This window comes from Gadus morhua, chromosome 12, assembly GCF_902167405.1.
Source record: "Gadus morhua chromosome 12, gadMor3.0, whole genome shotgun sequence".
In the NCBI taxonomy this organism is placed as follows: domain Eukaryota; kingdom Metazoa; phylum Chordata; class Actinopteri; order Gadiformes; family Gadidae; genus Gadus; species Gadus morhua.
Window position 1 is genome coordinate 12415461 of NC_044059.1, and position 12593 is coordinate 12428053.

The 12593-nt window shown below is 52.9% G+C and overlaps 1 protein-coding gene across 1 annotated transcript in view; it reads right to left on the minus strand.

Annotated features, from left to right (window-relative positions):
* Positions 1-1685: 1685 nt before the first annotated feature.
* The window catches only part of crocc2 (ciliary rootlet coiled-coil, rootletin family member 2), a 53428-nt gene continuing 42520 nt past the window's right edge, over positions 1686-12593 (minus strand). The window contains 13 exon segments of the mRNA XM_030372918.1: positions 1686-3534; positions 3706-3744; positions 3746-3886; positions 4472-4603; positions 5059-5168; positions 5171-5258; positions 5597-5746; positions 7569-7624; positions 7627-7774; positions 7776-7993; positions 9313-9533; positions 9791-9957; positions 10677-10807. Of these exon segments, the coding sequence (XP_030228778.1) occupies positions 3451-3534; positions 3706-3744; positions 3746-3886; positions 4472-4603; positions 5059-5168; positions 5171-5258; positions 5597-5746; positions 7569-7624; positions 7627-7774; positions 7776-7993; positions 9313-9533; positions 9791-9957; positions 10677-10807 (1685 nt within the window). The 3' untranslated portion in view covers positions 1686-3450.

The following is a 12593-nucleotide window of genomic DNA, read 5'->3' on the forward strand; positions in this document are numbered from 1 at the left end:
TGTGTCTCCTCTGGTCCTGGTCTCTTGGGTCTTGGTGTCTCTCTGGTCCTGGGTGTCTCGGGTCCTGTGCTCTCTGGTCCGGGTGTCTCTCAGGTCCTGGTGTCTCTCGGTCCTGATGTCTCTCAGGTCCTGATGACTCTCAGGTCTGGGTGTGCCAGGTGGTGGTCTCAGCGCTTGGGGAGTCAGGGGGTCCGGTTGTAAGGTTGGGACTGGGCTGCGTTGGATTCCTGGCATTCTGCTGCAGAGTGGCTGGGCTCTCTCTCTATGTGCGCTGCTCCTCTCTCTGCTGCTGCTGCTGCTCCACCACTGAGAGCAGAAGTGGGAGAAGACTTCTCCAGCGGAGGAGTTCAGCTTTTTTTTTTCTTCCCTTTCCCTTTTTTTTTTTTCTCTCTAAACAAGCGATTTGGTCCCTAATGGTTCTTCAATAAAAGCCCTATTCTGCCTGCCAAAGGACTTCTTTCAGCGCAGGCCCCGCCCCCCCCCCGCAGGGACCAGCTACCTTGCATAATTAAAGCCCTCCCACCAATAGAGGGAGAGGGGCCGGTAACTGGATAAGCAGTGGGCGGAGCTATGATAATGAAAGGGCTGCATTTAAAAGGGGATCAGGGCCTCGGCTCCGCCTCCTCTCATGCAGATGCAGACCATTTCTCCCTCCCTCCCTCCCTCCCTCCCTCCCTCCCTCCCTCCCTCCCTCCCTCCCTCCCCTCCCTCCCTCTCTCTCTCTCTCTCTCTCTCTCTCTCTCTCTCTCTCTCTCTCTCTCTCTCTCTCTCTCTCTCTCTCTCTCTCTCTCTCTCTCTCCTCTCTCCTCTCTCTCTCTCTCTCTCTCTCTCCCTCCCTCTCTCTCTCTCCCTCTCTCTCTCTCTCCCTCTCTCTCGGTGGAGGAGCGTGCAGCTTCCCAGCATACCAGCACACGCTACAGTGCTCTCAGGAACACACGGAACAGTTCTAACAGGAGCAGAGCTGTTCTAACAGGAAGAGCTGTTCTAACAGGAGGAGAGCTGTTCTAACAGGAGGAGCTGTTCTAACAGGAGGAGGATAGTTTCAACAGGATGAGAACTGTTATACCATGAGAACAGTTCTATCAGGAGAACAGTCCTAAAAGGAGAACTGTTCTAACAGGAGGAGAACAGTTCTATCAGGAGAACAGTTCTAAAAGGAGAACTGTTCTACCATGAGGAGAGCTGTTCCACCATGATGAGAACTGTTCCACCAGGAGGAGAACAGTTCTATCAGGAGAACAGTTCTAAAAGGAGAACTGTTCCACCATGAGGAGAACTGTTCTAACGGGAGGAGAATAGTTCTAGTATGCGTTGGTCCTAATGGAACATTGAATGAGGAACCGACGGACAAATGAAAATATACACTCACAGGCACACACATATATATATACACACACACACACACACACACACACACACACACACACCAATACACATACACACACATAGGCACAGAGACAGGATCATACAGACCAGACCAGAGAGGGCAAAGGTCATGCTGTTGCCCACAGACTCTACATAAACACCCACACAGCCGCTCAACGTCTCTCTCCCCCCTCTTACCCTCCCACACACACACACACACACACACACACACACACACACACACACACACACACACACACACACACACACACACACACACACACACACACACACACACACACACAAAGACACAAGACCCCTTCAGTACACACTTGATTTAATGTTGCTCATTCGATAACCATTAGTCTCAGATATACTAAGTTGCCAAGAAACACAAATACTTAAGAGGATTTAGTACACAAACATCCTTGGCATTCGTGATCCATAATCACACAAAACATTTCACAATAATCAAGTATGGGAATCATGGCACATAACTACGACCCTTTTAAACAATCAGGAATCAAAGAGCGGAACAACGTTTTAAACCTCTCACAGCATCAGTCATCCCAGGGACCGGGAAGTGTAAACATCGGATTATTAAGCTCTCTTCCCGTCTCATCGAGCGGCACCAGAACTCATTGGGACAAAGGGCTTCGACCTCCTTAGGACAATGAGTGTCTCGTGGTCTGGGGGGTGTGTGGGGGGGGGGGGGCTGAGCGGAGGCCGTTTCATAACCCAGCTCCCCGGATCGGACCGGACCAGAGGTGGTCCGCCAGCTCAGGGAAAATCCTCCAAACATTTTTTGGCCGGCGGTGAACGCGGATAAACAGAACCACCATTGTTTGTTGTGTTCTGCTTTCCTGCATTCATGAACCCCAGCGCAGTGTGCACGCTGAATCGACGGGGTGTGTGGCCGTGGGTGTGTGTGAGTGTATGGGGGGATTTGGGGCTGTGTGTGTGTCAGTGTTGGGGTGTGTGTGTGTGTGTGTGTGTGTGTGTGTGTGTGTGTGTGTGTGTGTGTGTGTGTGTGTGTGTGTGTGTTTGTGTGTGTGTTTGTGTGTGTGTGTGTGTGTGTGTGTTAGGTTAAAACAAGGGGAAATCACCAAAATGCAGTATTTCTATTTCTATTTATTATCTGAAACCGTTTTAGAGGCTGTGAGAACAGTATGGACCCTGGTCAACTGTATCTGAATATGTGAGGGAATAAAGTGGGTCCAACGAGTTGAGAGCTGGGTTTGGACACGAGCACCTTGTTGGAACAACGTCAGGTTCGGACCCAAGGAATGTGTGGGCTTGAACTTCAGCACCTTATTTGAGAACATAACAGTTTGGTTCAGGGCCCAGCAGCCTGTAAGATGACTTATGGAACCATAGATAGAACACTAGATGTCTAGAACATCATCACAGGCGGCCATCTTCTTCTTCTTGGTTATAATCTTGTACCTATTTTAGAACATTATTCTATTTTTCTAGAACCTAACATAATTATTCATAAGTATGCAGTGTCATAACCTCATCTCTGACGTTTATAATAAACCAAACCGTTTGAAAATCGGTTTGAAATTGAGCAAGTTATGGTTATTTAAAAGGTACATGTACCACTACCAACACAATGCTATGGGTGAGTGGCTGACTGTGGCAAGATGGCCGCCAGTGGTGACGTTGGACTCCATTGGCCAGCAGCGCGGACGAGCCATCTAGTGCTCTATACATATCTATGGTTGGAACCCATGGCCCCTTCTGGGATCACAGTGAGGAGTTGGGTTTGAATCATCATCTTTTGTATTGACTGAGAAAGAGAGCTGGGGTCGAGTCCCAGCACCATAGTGGATTCAACCCCAGCTCTGATTAGAGTTGAGTTAGAGAGCTAGAACCTTGAAGGATTGAAGCTAAGAGCTGGATTTGAACTCTTGCACCTTGGGGGTGTGGACCCCAGCATAGTGCTGGATAAGTGTTAAGTCCCACCTTGTGGGATAAACGATGACTGTCCGGTTTGGACCCCAGGACCTGCTGCCGGGTCAGTGTCTGGACCCCAGGACCTGCTGCCGGGTCAGTGTCTGGACCCCAGGACCTGCTGCCGGGTCAGTGTTTGGACCCCAGGACCTTGTGGCTCCGGGCCTGGCGCCGCCTCACGTCCTCATCGAGCTGCTCCTTCAGCGTCAGAACCTGGGGACGCAGAGAGACGAGGTTGTCAACCCCAACACTCACCAGGCAGCCAGTCACCATATGTTAGAGACTACCCATAAGCAGCCTCTGAGCCATCAGGCTGCCCCAGGCTCCTTGCTCAGCGGCCCCTGGGCAGCGGTGTGCCCAGGGTGGGGGTGTCGGACTACCGACCTGGCCCTCCAGGCCCTTGACCCGCTGGCGGTGGGCCTTTCTCCCGGGTCTCCAGGGCCCGCTCCGCCTGCAGTCCGGCGGCCCGCAGCCGGCCCGTCTCCGCCTCCATCTCCTGGGCGTGGCGCGCCGTCTCCTCCAGGAGGCGCTGGGACTGGGCGTGGCCCAGCTCCGAGTACCGCGCCTGGGGGGGGGAGGAGTGGCCACCACTCCTGGTTACTCCTCAGGGTGGAAGGAGGGATTCTACTCAGTTGATGGATCCCCTCAGCTTGGTTGAGAATGAATTTAAATTTAAATTGAAAGAAACGTTGGCGTTCACAAGAGTCAAGCCCCTCGTCCTACACTTGTGGGACGTGAACACGTGGCGTATATTCACGCCGCTTTGGGCAAAGTAATGAGCCCAGCTTCGATGGCTGCAGAGTGAGGAGAAGATTAATCTGGGTTGGGGGAGGGAGTTCTACTGTAGAGTACTGCCCTCTAGTGGTCAGAGGTAAATGCACGCAGCTTTAATTTATTTCTGTGTATTTCTACAGTGGCTAGTTTAAACTGGGTTGATTTGAAACCTTTACAGATACTTTTTTTAACAGTTCTCTACTGCCGGCCAAGTTTGTGATCGACAGTTAGACACTTAAGGATCCCGCCTCCCGCTACACGATTGGCCGGAAACAAATACGAAGCGCCCCGTTCACCCAGCTCTGAGCTCGCCATCCCCCATGTCTGACTTGAGACCTGGATGCAAATTCTGAGCAGCGACGCTGTGACCTCTGACCTGCAGGCTCTGCAGCTCCACCTGGTTCTCCGTCAGGTCCCGCTCAAGGGCCCGCAGTGCCTCCAGCAGGCGCTCCTTCTCCTGGCCGCCCAGCACCACCTCCTCCTCGCTCCTTAGCCTCTGCAACTCCGCCTGAAGGAGGAGACGCCCGGAGGTCAGCCCGCTGCACCTCCTGACCCACCCCAGGTCGCCGTGGGAATCCCCACCGGACCCCACCTCTCCCTCATTACTAGGGGAACATGGTAGCGGCCTGGATGGTTCTCAGTGGGACCAGCTGAGGTGTCCTGGTCCGAGCTTCACGGACCAGCAACTCTATGTTAACGTTGAACCAATTCAACTAACAGAGTACCCCCCCCATCCCCCCCCCCCAACCCCAAGCTGCTCAGCCCCCCTAGTGGGGTCTCAGGGCTCCACCAGACATGAGAGACACTGAGCTACCAAACCGTACCTACCAGGGTGGGACCCTCTGAGGGACGCTCAGGCTCAGAGAGGGAGGGGACTTAACCCAAGCTGCTGCTGAATGACCCTGTGACCGCCTTGACCTGCTGGGGGAACGAGGACCTGCACAGACGGACGGACGGACCCACCTTCTCCAGGGCCTTGCGCAGCGTGGCCTTGTCCCTCCCCAGCCGTGCGACGCTCCGCTCCAGCTCGCCGCGCTCCGTCTGCAGCGTCGTCACGGTGATCTGGAGGCTCTCAGCCTCTCCTGGAGCCCCTCCCTCTCCTGCTGAAGCTGCTGGGCGGAGCTGTGGGCCTCTAGCCCCGCCTCCTTCTGCCGCTTGAGCGCCTGGGAAACATTCAACCGACAAACCTTCAACCGACAACTAGCCAGCCGCAGCTTTGGCTTCTGATTGGCTTAAATTGGACCATCGCCGGACCTTCATCCAATCCAGAGTGAATCCTGTTTTCTGCTCTGCCTCTAGCTCCACTAAAGTACTACATTTAATTACTTTTTTATAGTAGAAAAATAAATAAATAACTAAAATTCAAAATTATATTTTATAATCTAAATACAAAATTCTAAATTACTGTATATTCATATAAATGACAAATTCTATATTAAATTTATAATTGAATAGAAAATGATATATCACATCTATATAATAAAGACGGGCCAGTGGTGACCTCTTCAGGCGCGCTGCTCTGCTTCTGCCGCTCCGCGGCCTCCAGCTGCTGCGTCTCCAGGGCCGTCTGCAGGCTGAGAGCGCGCTCCGTCAGCGCCTGGTTCAGCCGCTGGCTCTCCGACAGGCCGTCCCGCAGGGCGTCCAGCTGCTCCTGTAGACACAGAGAAGACCTGGGTCCACAGAGGAACGCATGCTGAGGGGCCTTCAGCAACACAACATGATCATCAACGTCATGCTATGCAGCCTGTGCTGGGATGCCCTCCTTCTGCTCCACCCTTCTGCCGTTAGCCTCTGATCCTTCTGGCCTCTCGTTAGCCTCTGATCCGGCTGCCTCTCGTTAGCCTCTGACCCTGCTGTCTCTCGTTAGGCCTCTGATCCTTCTGCCTCTCGTTAGCCTCTGACCCTGCTGCCTCTCGTTAGCCTCTGACCCTGCTGCCTCTCGTTAGCCTCTGATCCGGCTGCCTCTTCGTTAGCCTCTGATCCGGCTGCCTCTCGTTAGGCCTCATATCCGGCTGCCTCTCGTTAGCCTCTGATCCTGCTGCCTCTCGTTAGCCTCTGATCCTGCTGCCTCTCGTTAGCCTGCAGATCCGGCTGCCTCTCGTTAGCCTCTGATCCGGCTGCCTCTCGTTAGCCTCTCATTGGCCTCACATTAGCCTCTGATCCTGCTGCCTCTCGTTAGCCTTGATCCTGCTGCCTCTCGTTAGCCCTCTGATCCTGCTGCCTCTCGTTAGCCTCTCGTTAGCCTCTGACAGACGTAGGGCTACGCCCAGCAGGGCAGAGCTTGTCCTCTTTGCGTTGGCGCGCGTTGACCGGGTTTCCGAGAGTGCCCCTGTTTTTGTTTGTCCAACATCTCTTCTCGACGGCTGAAACCAACCAGAGGCCAGGTCCTCGGAGGAGGAGCTCTGAGGAGGAGCTCCGAGGAGGATTAACGAGCTCTGGGCAGTGTTTTACTGCCCAGGTCCTCTGTGTCCCCCGGAAAACCAAACGCTAGGTCAACAAGACCAAGAACAACCCGGGCGCCCTCCAGAACTCAGAAGGCCACGGCGGATTAGTTTTTAAATCAAAGGGTGGCAACGGAAGGACCGGCAATTCATCATGTTCCCCGGTTCAATTAAACATCTTAGAAAAAACGGAGAAGGTTTACAGCTCTGTTCGTTTGTTTTACGTGACCTGCCCGGGTAAATATTATGCCGCCGATTAATTCCGCCGGTCGCTGCAGCCTCTGGTCCCGGAGCCTAACGATGAATCACCCTGCTCATTACACGCCTCAGCTGTCTCTCATGTTTACTAGCCCTGTTTAGAGTAAACATTTACATGCTACTACTCCTATTGTGTAAATAGATGTTTTCTGCATTCATATTTTTCACATTAGTTGTAACATTCTTTTTAGTTTTTCTTTAAGCGCCTGTCCAGTACTTTGTGCAGTACAGAGTAGTACTATCTCATCGTGGACGTTAGTAATCTTGGCTCCAGCAGTCCTACTGAGTTACAGCAGAACTCCTGGAACGCAGAAAGGTAAGGGACGGAGTGGCGTCTTGTTTCCCGTTCCATGAAGTCTATTGTTGATTTGAAACCTTTACACATGTTTACTGTTTACTACTAAACCTCGAGTTTGTGTTCACAAATAAGGTTCTCTGAACCGAGATCTGAACCGACATGATTGGTCGAAAACAATGCGGAGCAAGAGAAGTGAGATGGCCCGTCCAGCCAGACCTGATCTGCCCCCCGCCCTCAGACATGAACCCCCATCCTGAACGTGGAGGCCGTGTCCCTGGAGGTGGGGGTCCCTAGGGGTGGGGGTCCATGGTGGGGTCCGTAGGCGGGGTGGGGGTCCCTAGGGGTGGGGGTCCCTAGGGGTGGGGGTCCCTAGGCGGGGGGTCCCTGGGTGGGGGTCCCTGGGGGTGGGGGTCCCTAGTAGGGGTCCCTAGGCGGGGGTCCCTGGGCGGGGGGTCCCTGGGGGAGCGCCCGGTTACCTGCAGCACCCTGCGGTCCTCCTGGCTGGCGGCCAGCACCCGCTGCAGCTGCCCCGCTCTTCCTGCAGGGCGCCGGCGCTCCTGCGGTTGCTAGACAACGAGCCCGCCGCCCGGCGCAGCTCCTCCCTCAGCCCCGCCTCCTGCAGCTCCGCCCGGGCCAGCGCCGCCGCCAGCCGCTCCTCCAGGGCGGCGCCGCGCTCCTCGCTGGCGGCCCAGCTCCTCCCCCCGCTCCGCCAGCCGGCCCCGCAGCGCCCCCAGCTGGCCGTCCAGCTCGGCGCCGCGGCCCGCCGCCCGCTGCCGCTCCGCCTCCGCCCCGCGCTGGGCGGCCTCCAGCTGGGCGGCCCGGCCCTCCGCCGCCTCCCGGGCCTCCCGCTGCCGCTGGAGGCCGGCCGCCGCCGCCGGCCTCCGAGGACTGCAAGCCGCTCCTGGGGGCGGGGTGACCGGACGTTACCTCAACACGTTACAGAAAGGGTACCTCACAGTACCTCAACACGTACAGAAAGGGTACCTCACAGTACCTCAACACGTACAGAAAGGGTACCTCACAGTACCTCAACACGTACAGAAAGGGTACCTCACAGTACCTCAACACGTACAGAAAGGGTACCTCACAGTACCTCAACACGTACAGAAAGGGTACCTCACAGTACCTCAACACGTACATAAAGGGGTACCTCACAGTACCTCAACACGTACAGAAAGGGTACCTCACAGTACCTCAACACGTACAGAAAGGGTACCTCACAGTACCTCAACACGTACAGAAAGAGGTACCTCACAGTACCTCAACACGTACAGAAAGGGTACCTCACAGTACCTCAACACGTACAGAAAGGGTACCTCACAGTACCTCAACACGTACAGAAAGGGTACCTCACAGTACCTCAACACGTACAGAAAGGGTACCTCACAGTACCTCAACACGTACAGATAGGGTACCTCACAGTACCTCAACACGTACAGAAAGGGTACCTCACAGTACCTCAACACGTACAGAAAGGGTACCTCACAGTACCTCAACACGTACAGAAACGGTACCTCACAGTACCTCAACACGTACAGAAAGGGTACCTCACAGTACCTCAACACGTACAGAAAGGGTACCTCACAGTACCTCAACACGTACAGAAAGGGTACCTCACAGTACCTCAACACGTACAGAAAGGGTACCTCACAGTACCCTCAACACGTACAGAAAGGGTACCTCACAGTACCTCAACACGTACAGAAAGGGTACCTCACAGTACCTCAACACGTACAGAAAGGGTACCTCACAGTACCTCAACACGTACAGAAAGGGTACCTCACAGTACCTCAACACGTACAGAAAGGGTACCTCACAGTACCTCAACACGTACAGAAAGGGTACCTCACAGTACCTTTATCTTAACATTACCTTTATAGGTTACCTTTAAATTAACTTAACATTACCGTAACACATATATTAACTTTATAGATTACATTTGCATTATCTTTTAATATAGATTACGTTTACATATAGATTACCTTTACATTACTTTTACATATTGGTTGCCTTTAAATTAACTTTACATACTTTTTCATAGAGGATAGCATAACTTTCCTTTGCATATAGATGACCTTAATACCACGTTACATTCCACAAATCATTACATTTAAGTTAATAAATTACACTACATTATATTGCAGTACACTACATTATGCAAAATTGGTAACGAATCTTTTTGTGACCTCACAAATGATCCTGATCAGTGTGAGGTCCTACGTTTCCTCCCTGTCTGTCTGGGGGGGGTCCCAGTCCCGGGGGGTCCCTCCTGTACCTGCAGGCTCCTGGCCTCGGCCTCGGCCTTCTGGAGGCCCACCCTCAGCCTGACCAGCTCCTCCCCCAGGCTCCTCTTCTCCTGCTGGGCCTGCCGCCACGCCTCCTCCTGCACGCACAGGGAGCTCTGCACCCCGCAGCAGCTGGTCAGACGCCTCCACGCTTGCCTGGGGAAACGCAGGTTAAAGAGACACTGTTAGAGCACGGGAACAGCGCCCCATGTGGTGAAACACCGCCGCTGCATTTACCGTTTCAAATGAACCTTCACTTTTATATTTGTTTTGTGTGTCAGTGTAGTGTTCTGTATTTAATGTGTATCGTTCCTTTCTTATAGATTTGTGATAGTCTATACTGATGCGATCTGTGATGTTATCAGTATTGTTTAGCTTGGTTTCTGTTTCTCAGTGTCTTGAACTCCTTTAACCCTTGTATGTGGTGGTTCTGTGCCATGGTTCCCCTGGTTCTCTCACCCTCCACGGAGTCCTTCAGAGCTGCCTGGAGCTGCAGGAGCTGGGCAGCAGACCTCTCCTGGCTGGTCTGGAGCTCCTTCAGACGCTCACCCAGGCTGGAGGTCTGGGACGTCGCCTCGTCCTGCGCGAAGACCCAAAGTCAGCTAGCCCGCTACTGTGCTAACCACAAAGACCCACAGTCAGCTAGCCCGCTACTGTGCTAACCACAAAGACCCAAGGTCAGCTAGCCCGCTACTGTGCTAACCACAAAGACCCACAGTCAGCTAGCCCGCTACTGTGCTAACCACAAAGACCCGCAGTCAGCTAGCCCGCTACTGTGCTAACCACAAAGACCCAGTCAGCTAGCCCGCTACTGTGCTAACCACAAAGACCCACAGTCAGCTAGCCCGCTACTGTGCTAACCACAAACAGTAGGTAACAGGTTGGATTAAACATGCTACTGTGCTAACTGTATACAGTAGTTGATAGACAGGTTGGATAAACATGCTAGTGTGTCATCTATACACAGCAGGTTTTCGACAGGTTGGATTAAACATGCTAATGTGCTAACTGTATACAGTAGTTGATCGACAGGTTGGATTAAACGTGCTAGTGTGCCATCTATATACAGCAGGTGATTGACAGGTTGGATTCTGCGGTCCTAAGCTACGTTTCACTCACTCTCCCGCTCAACCCACTGCCCTCTCCTTTGAAACCCATATATACACTCATAAACAAAAACAGTGCAGAAAGACTCATCTGGAAACAGTATCTACTCTGGGATGTATCAACAATCAGCCTCATGATGAGTGGCCACTGTGAGGTGTGGGTGTCGAGGGGGACGGAGGGGGGGGGGCGTACCCTGTCTCTCTGGGTGTCCCGGAGCTCCTGGTGGAGCGCTCGCAGGGCGCCCTGTACCCCCTCCACGCCCACCTCCTGGTCCTCAGAGCCCGGCGACGAGGAGCCCGGGCTGTCTGGGAACCCTTCTGCCCCTGAGACACACAGACACAGACACACACACACACACACACACACAAACAGAGACACACACACACACACAAACGCTAAGGAAACGAGGAACCTAGCACAGAGCCTATCCTAATGTCTGCAATGTAGCCTTCCTCGAGCAAGAGGCCCTAACCCCGACGACTGTCTCTGTACTGTCTAACCCCTACCTGCTCCTTAATGACCTGTCTCTGTACTGTCTAACCCCTACCTGCTCCTTAATGACCTGTCTCTGTTCTGTCTAACCCCTACCTGCTCCTTAATGACCTGTCTCTGTACTGTCCAACCCCTACCTGCTCCTTAATGACCTGTCTCTGTACTGTCTAACCCCTACCTGCTCCTTAATGACCGGTCTCTGTACTGTCTAAACCCCTACCTGCTCCTTAATGACCTGTCTCTGTACTGTCTAACCCCTACCTGCTCCTTAATGACCTGTCTCTGTACTGTCTAACCCCTACCTGCTCCTTAATGACCTGTCTCTGTACTGTCTAACCCCTACCTGCTCCTTAATGACCTGTCTCTGTACTGTCTAAACCCCTACCTGCTCCTTAATGACCTGTCTCTGTACTGTCTAACCCCTACCTGCTCCTTAATGACCTGTCTCTGTACTGTCTAACCCCTACCTGCTCCTTAAATGACCTGTCCTCTGTCCTGTCTAACCCCTACCTGCTCCTTAATGACCTGTCTCTGTACTGTCTAACCCCTACCTGCTCCTTAATGACCTGTCTCTGTACTGTCTAACCCCTACCTGCTCCTTAATGACCTGTCTCTGTACTGTCTAACCCCTACCTGCTCCTTAATGACCTGTCTCTGTACTGTCTAACCCCTACCTGCTCCTTAATGACCTGTCTCTGTCCTGTCTAACCCTACCTGCTCCTTAATGACCTGTCTCTGTACTGTCTAAACCCCTACCTGCTCCTTAATGACCTGTCCTCTGTACTGTCTTACCCCTACCTGCTCCTTAATGACCTGTCCTCTGTACTGTCTAACCCCTACCTGCTTCTTAATGACCTGTCTCTGTACTGTCTAACCCCTACCTGCTCCTTAATGACCTGTCCTCTACTGTCTAACCCCTACCTGCTCCTTAATGACCTGTCTCTGTACTGATCTAACCCCTACCTGACTCCTTAATGACCTGTCTCTGTACTGTCTAACCCCTACCTGCTCCTTAATGACCCGTCTCTGTTCTGTCTAACCCCTACCTGCTCCTTAATGACCCGTCTCTGTACTGTCTAAACCCCTACCTGCTCCTTAATGGACCCGTCTCTGTACTGTCTAACCCCTACCTGCTCCTTAATGACCCGGTCTCTGTACTGTCTAACCCCTACCTGCTCCTTAATGACCTGTCTCTGTACTGTCTAACCCCTACCTGCTCCTTAATGACCTGTCTCTGTAACTGTCTAAACCCTACCTGCTCCTTAATGACCTGTCTCTGTAACTGTCTAACCCCTACCTGCTCCTTAATGACCTGTCTCTGTACTTGGCTAACCCCTACCTGCTCCTTAAATGACCTGTCCTCTGTACTGTCTAACCCCTACCTGCTCCTTAATGACCTGTCTCTGTCCTGTCTAAACCCTACCCTGCTCCTTAATGACCTGGTCTCTGTACTGTCTAACCCCTACCATGCCTCCTTAATGACCTGTCTCTGTACTGTCCTAACCCCTACCTGCTCCTTAATGACCTGTCTCTGTACTGTCTAACCCCTACCTGCTCCTTAATGACCTGTCTCTGTACTGTCTAAACCCCTACCTGCTCCTTAATGACCTGTCTCTG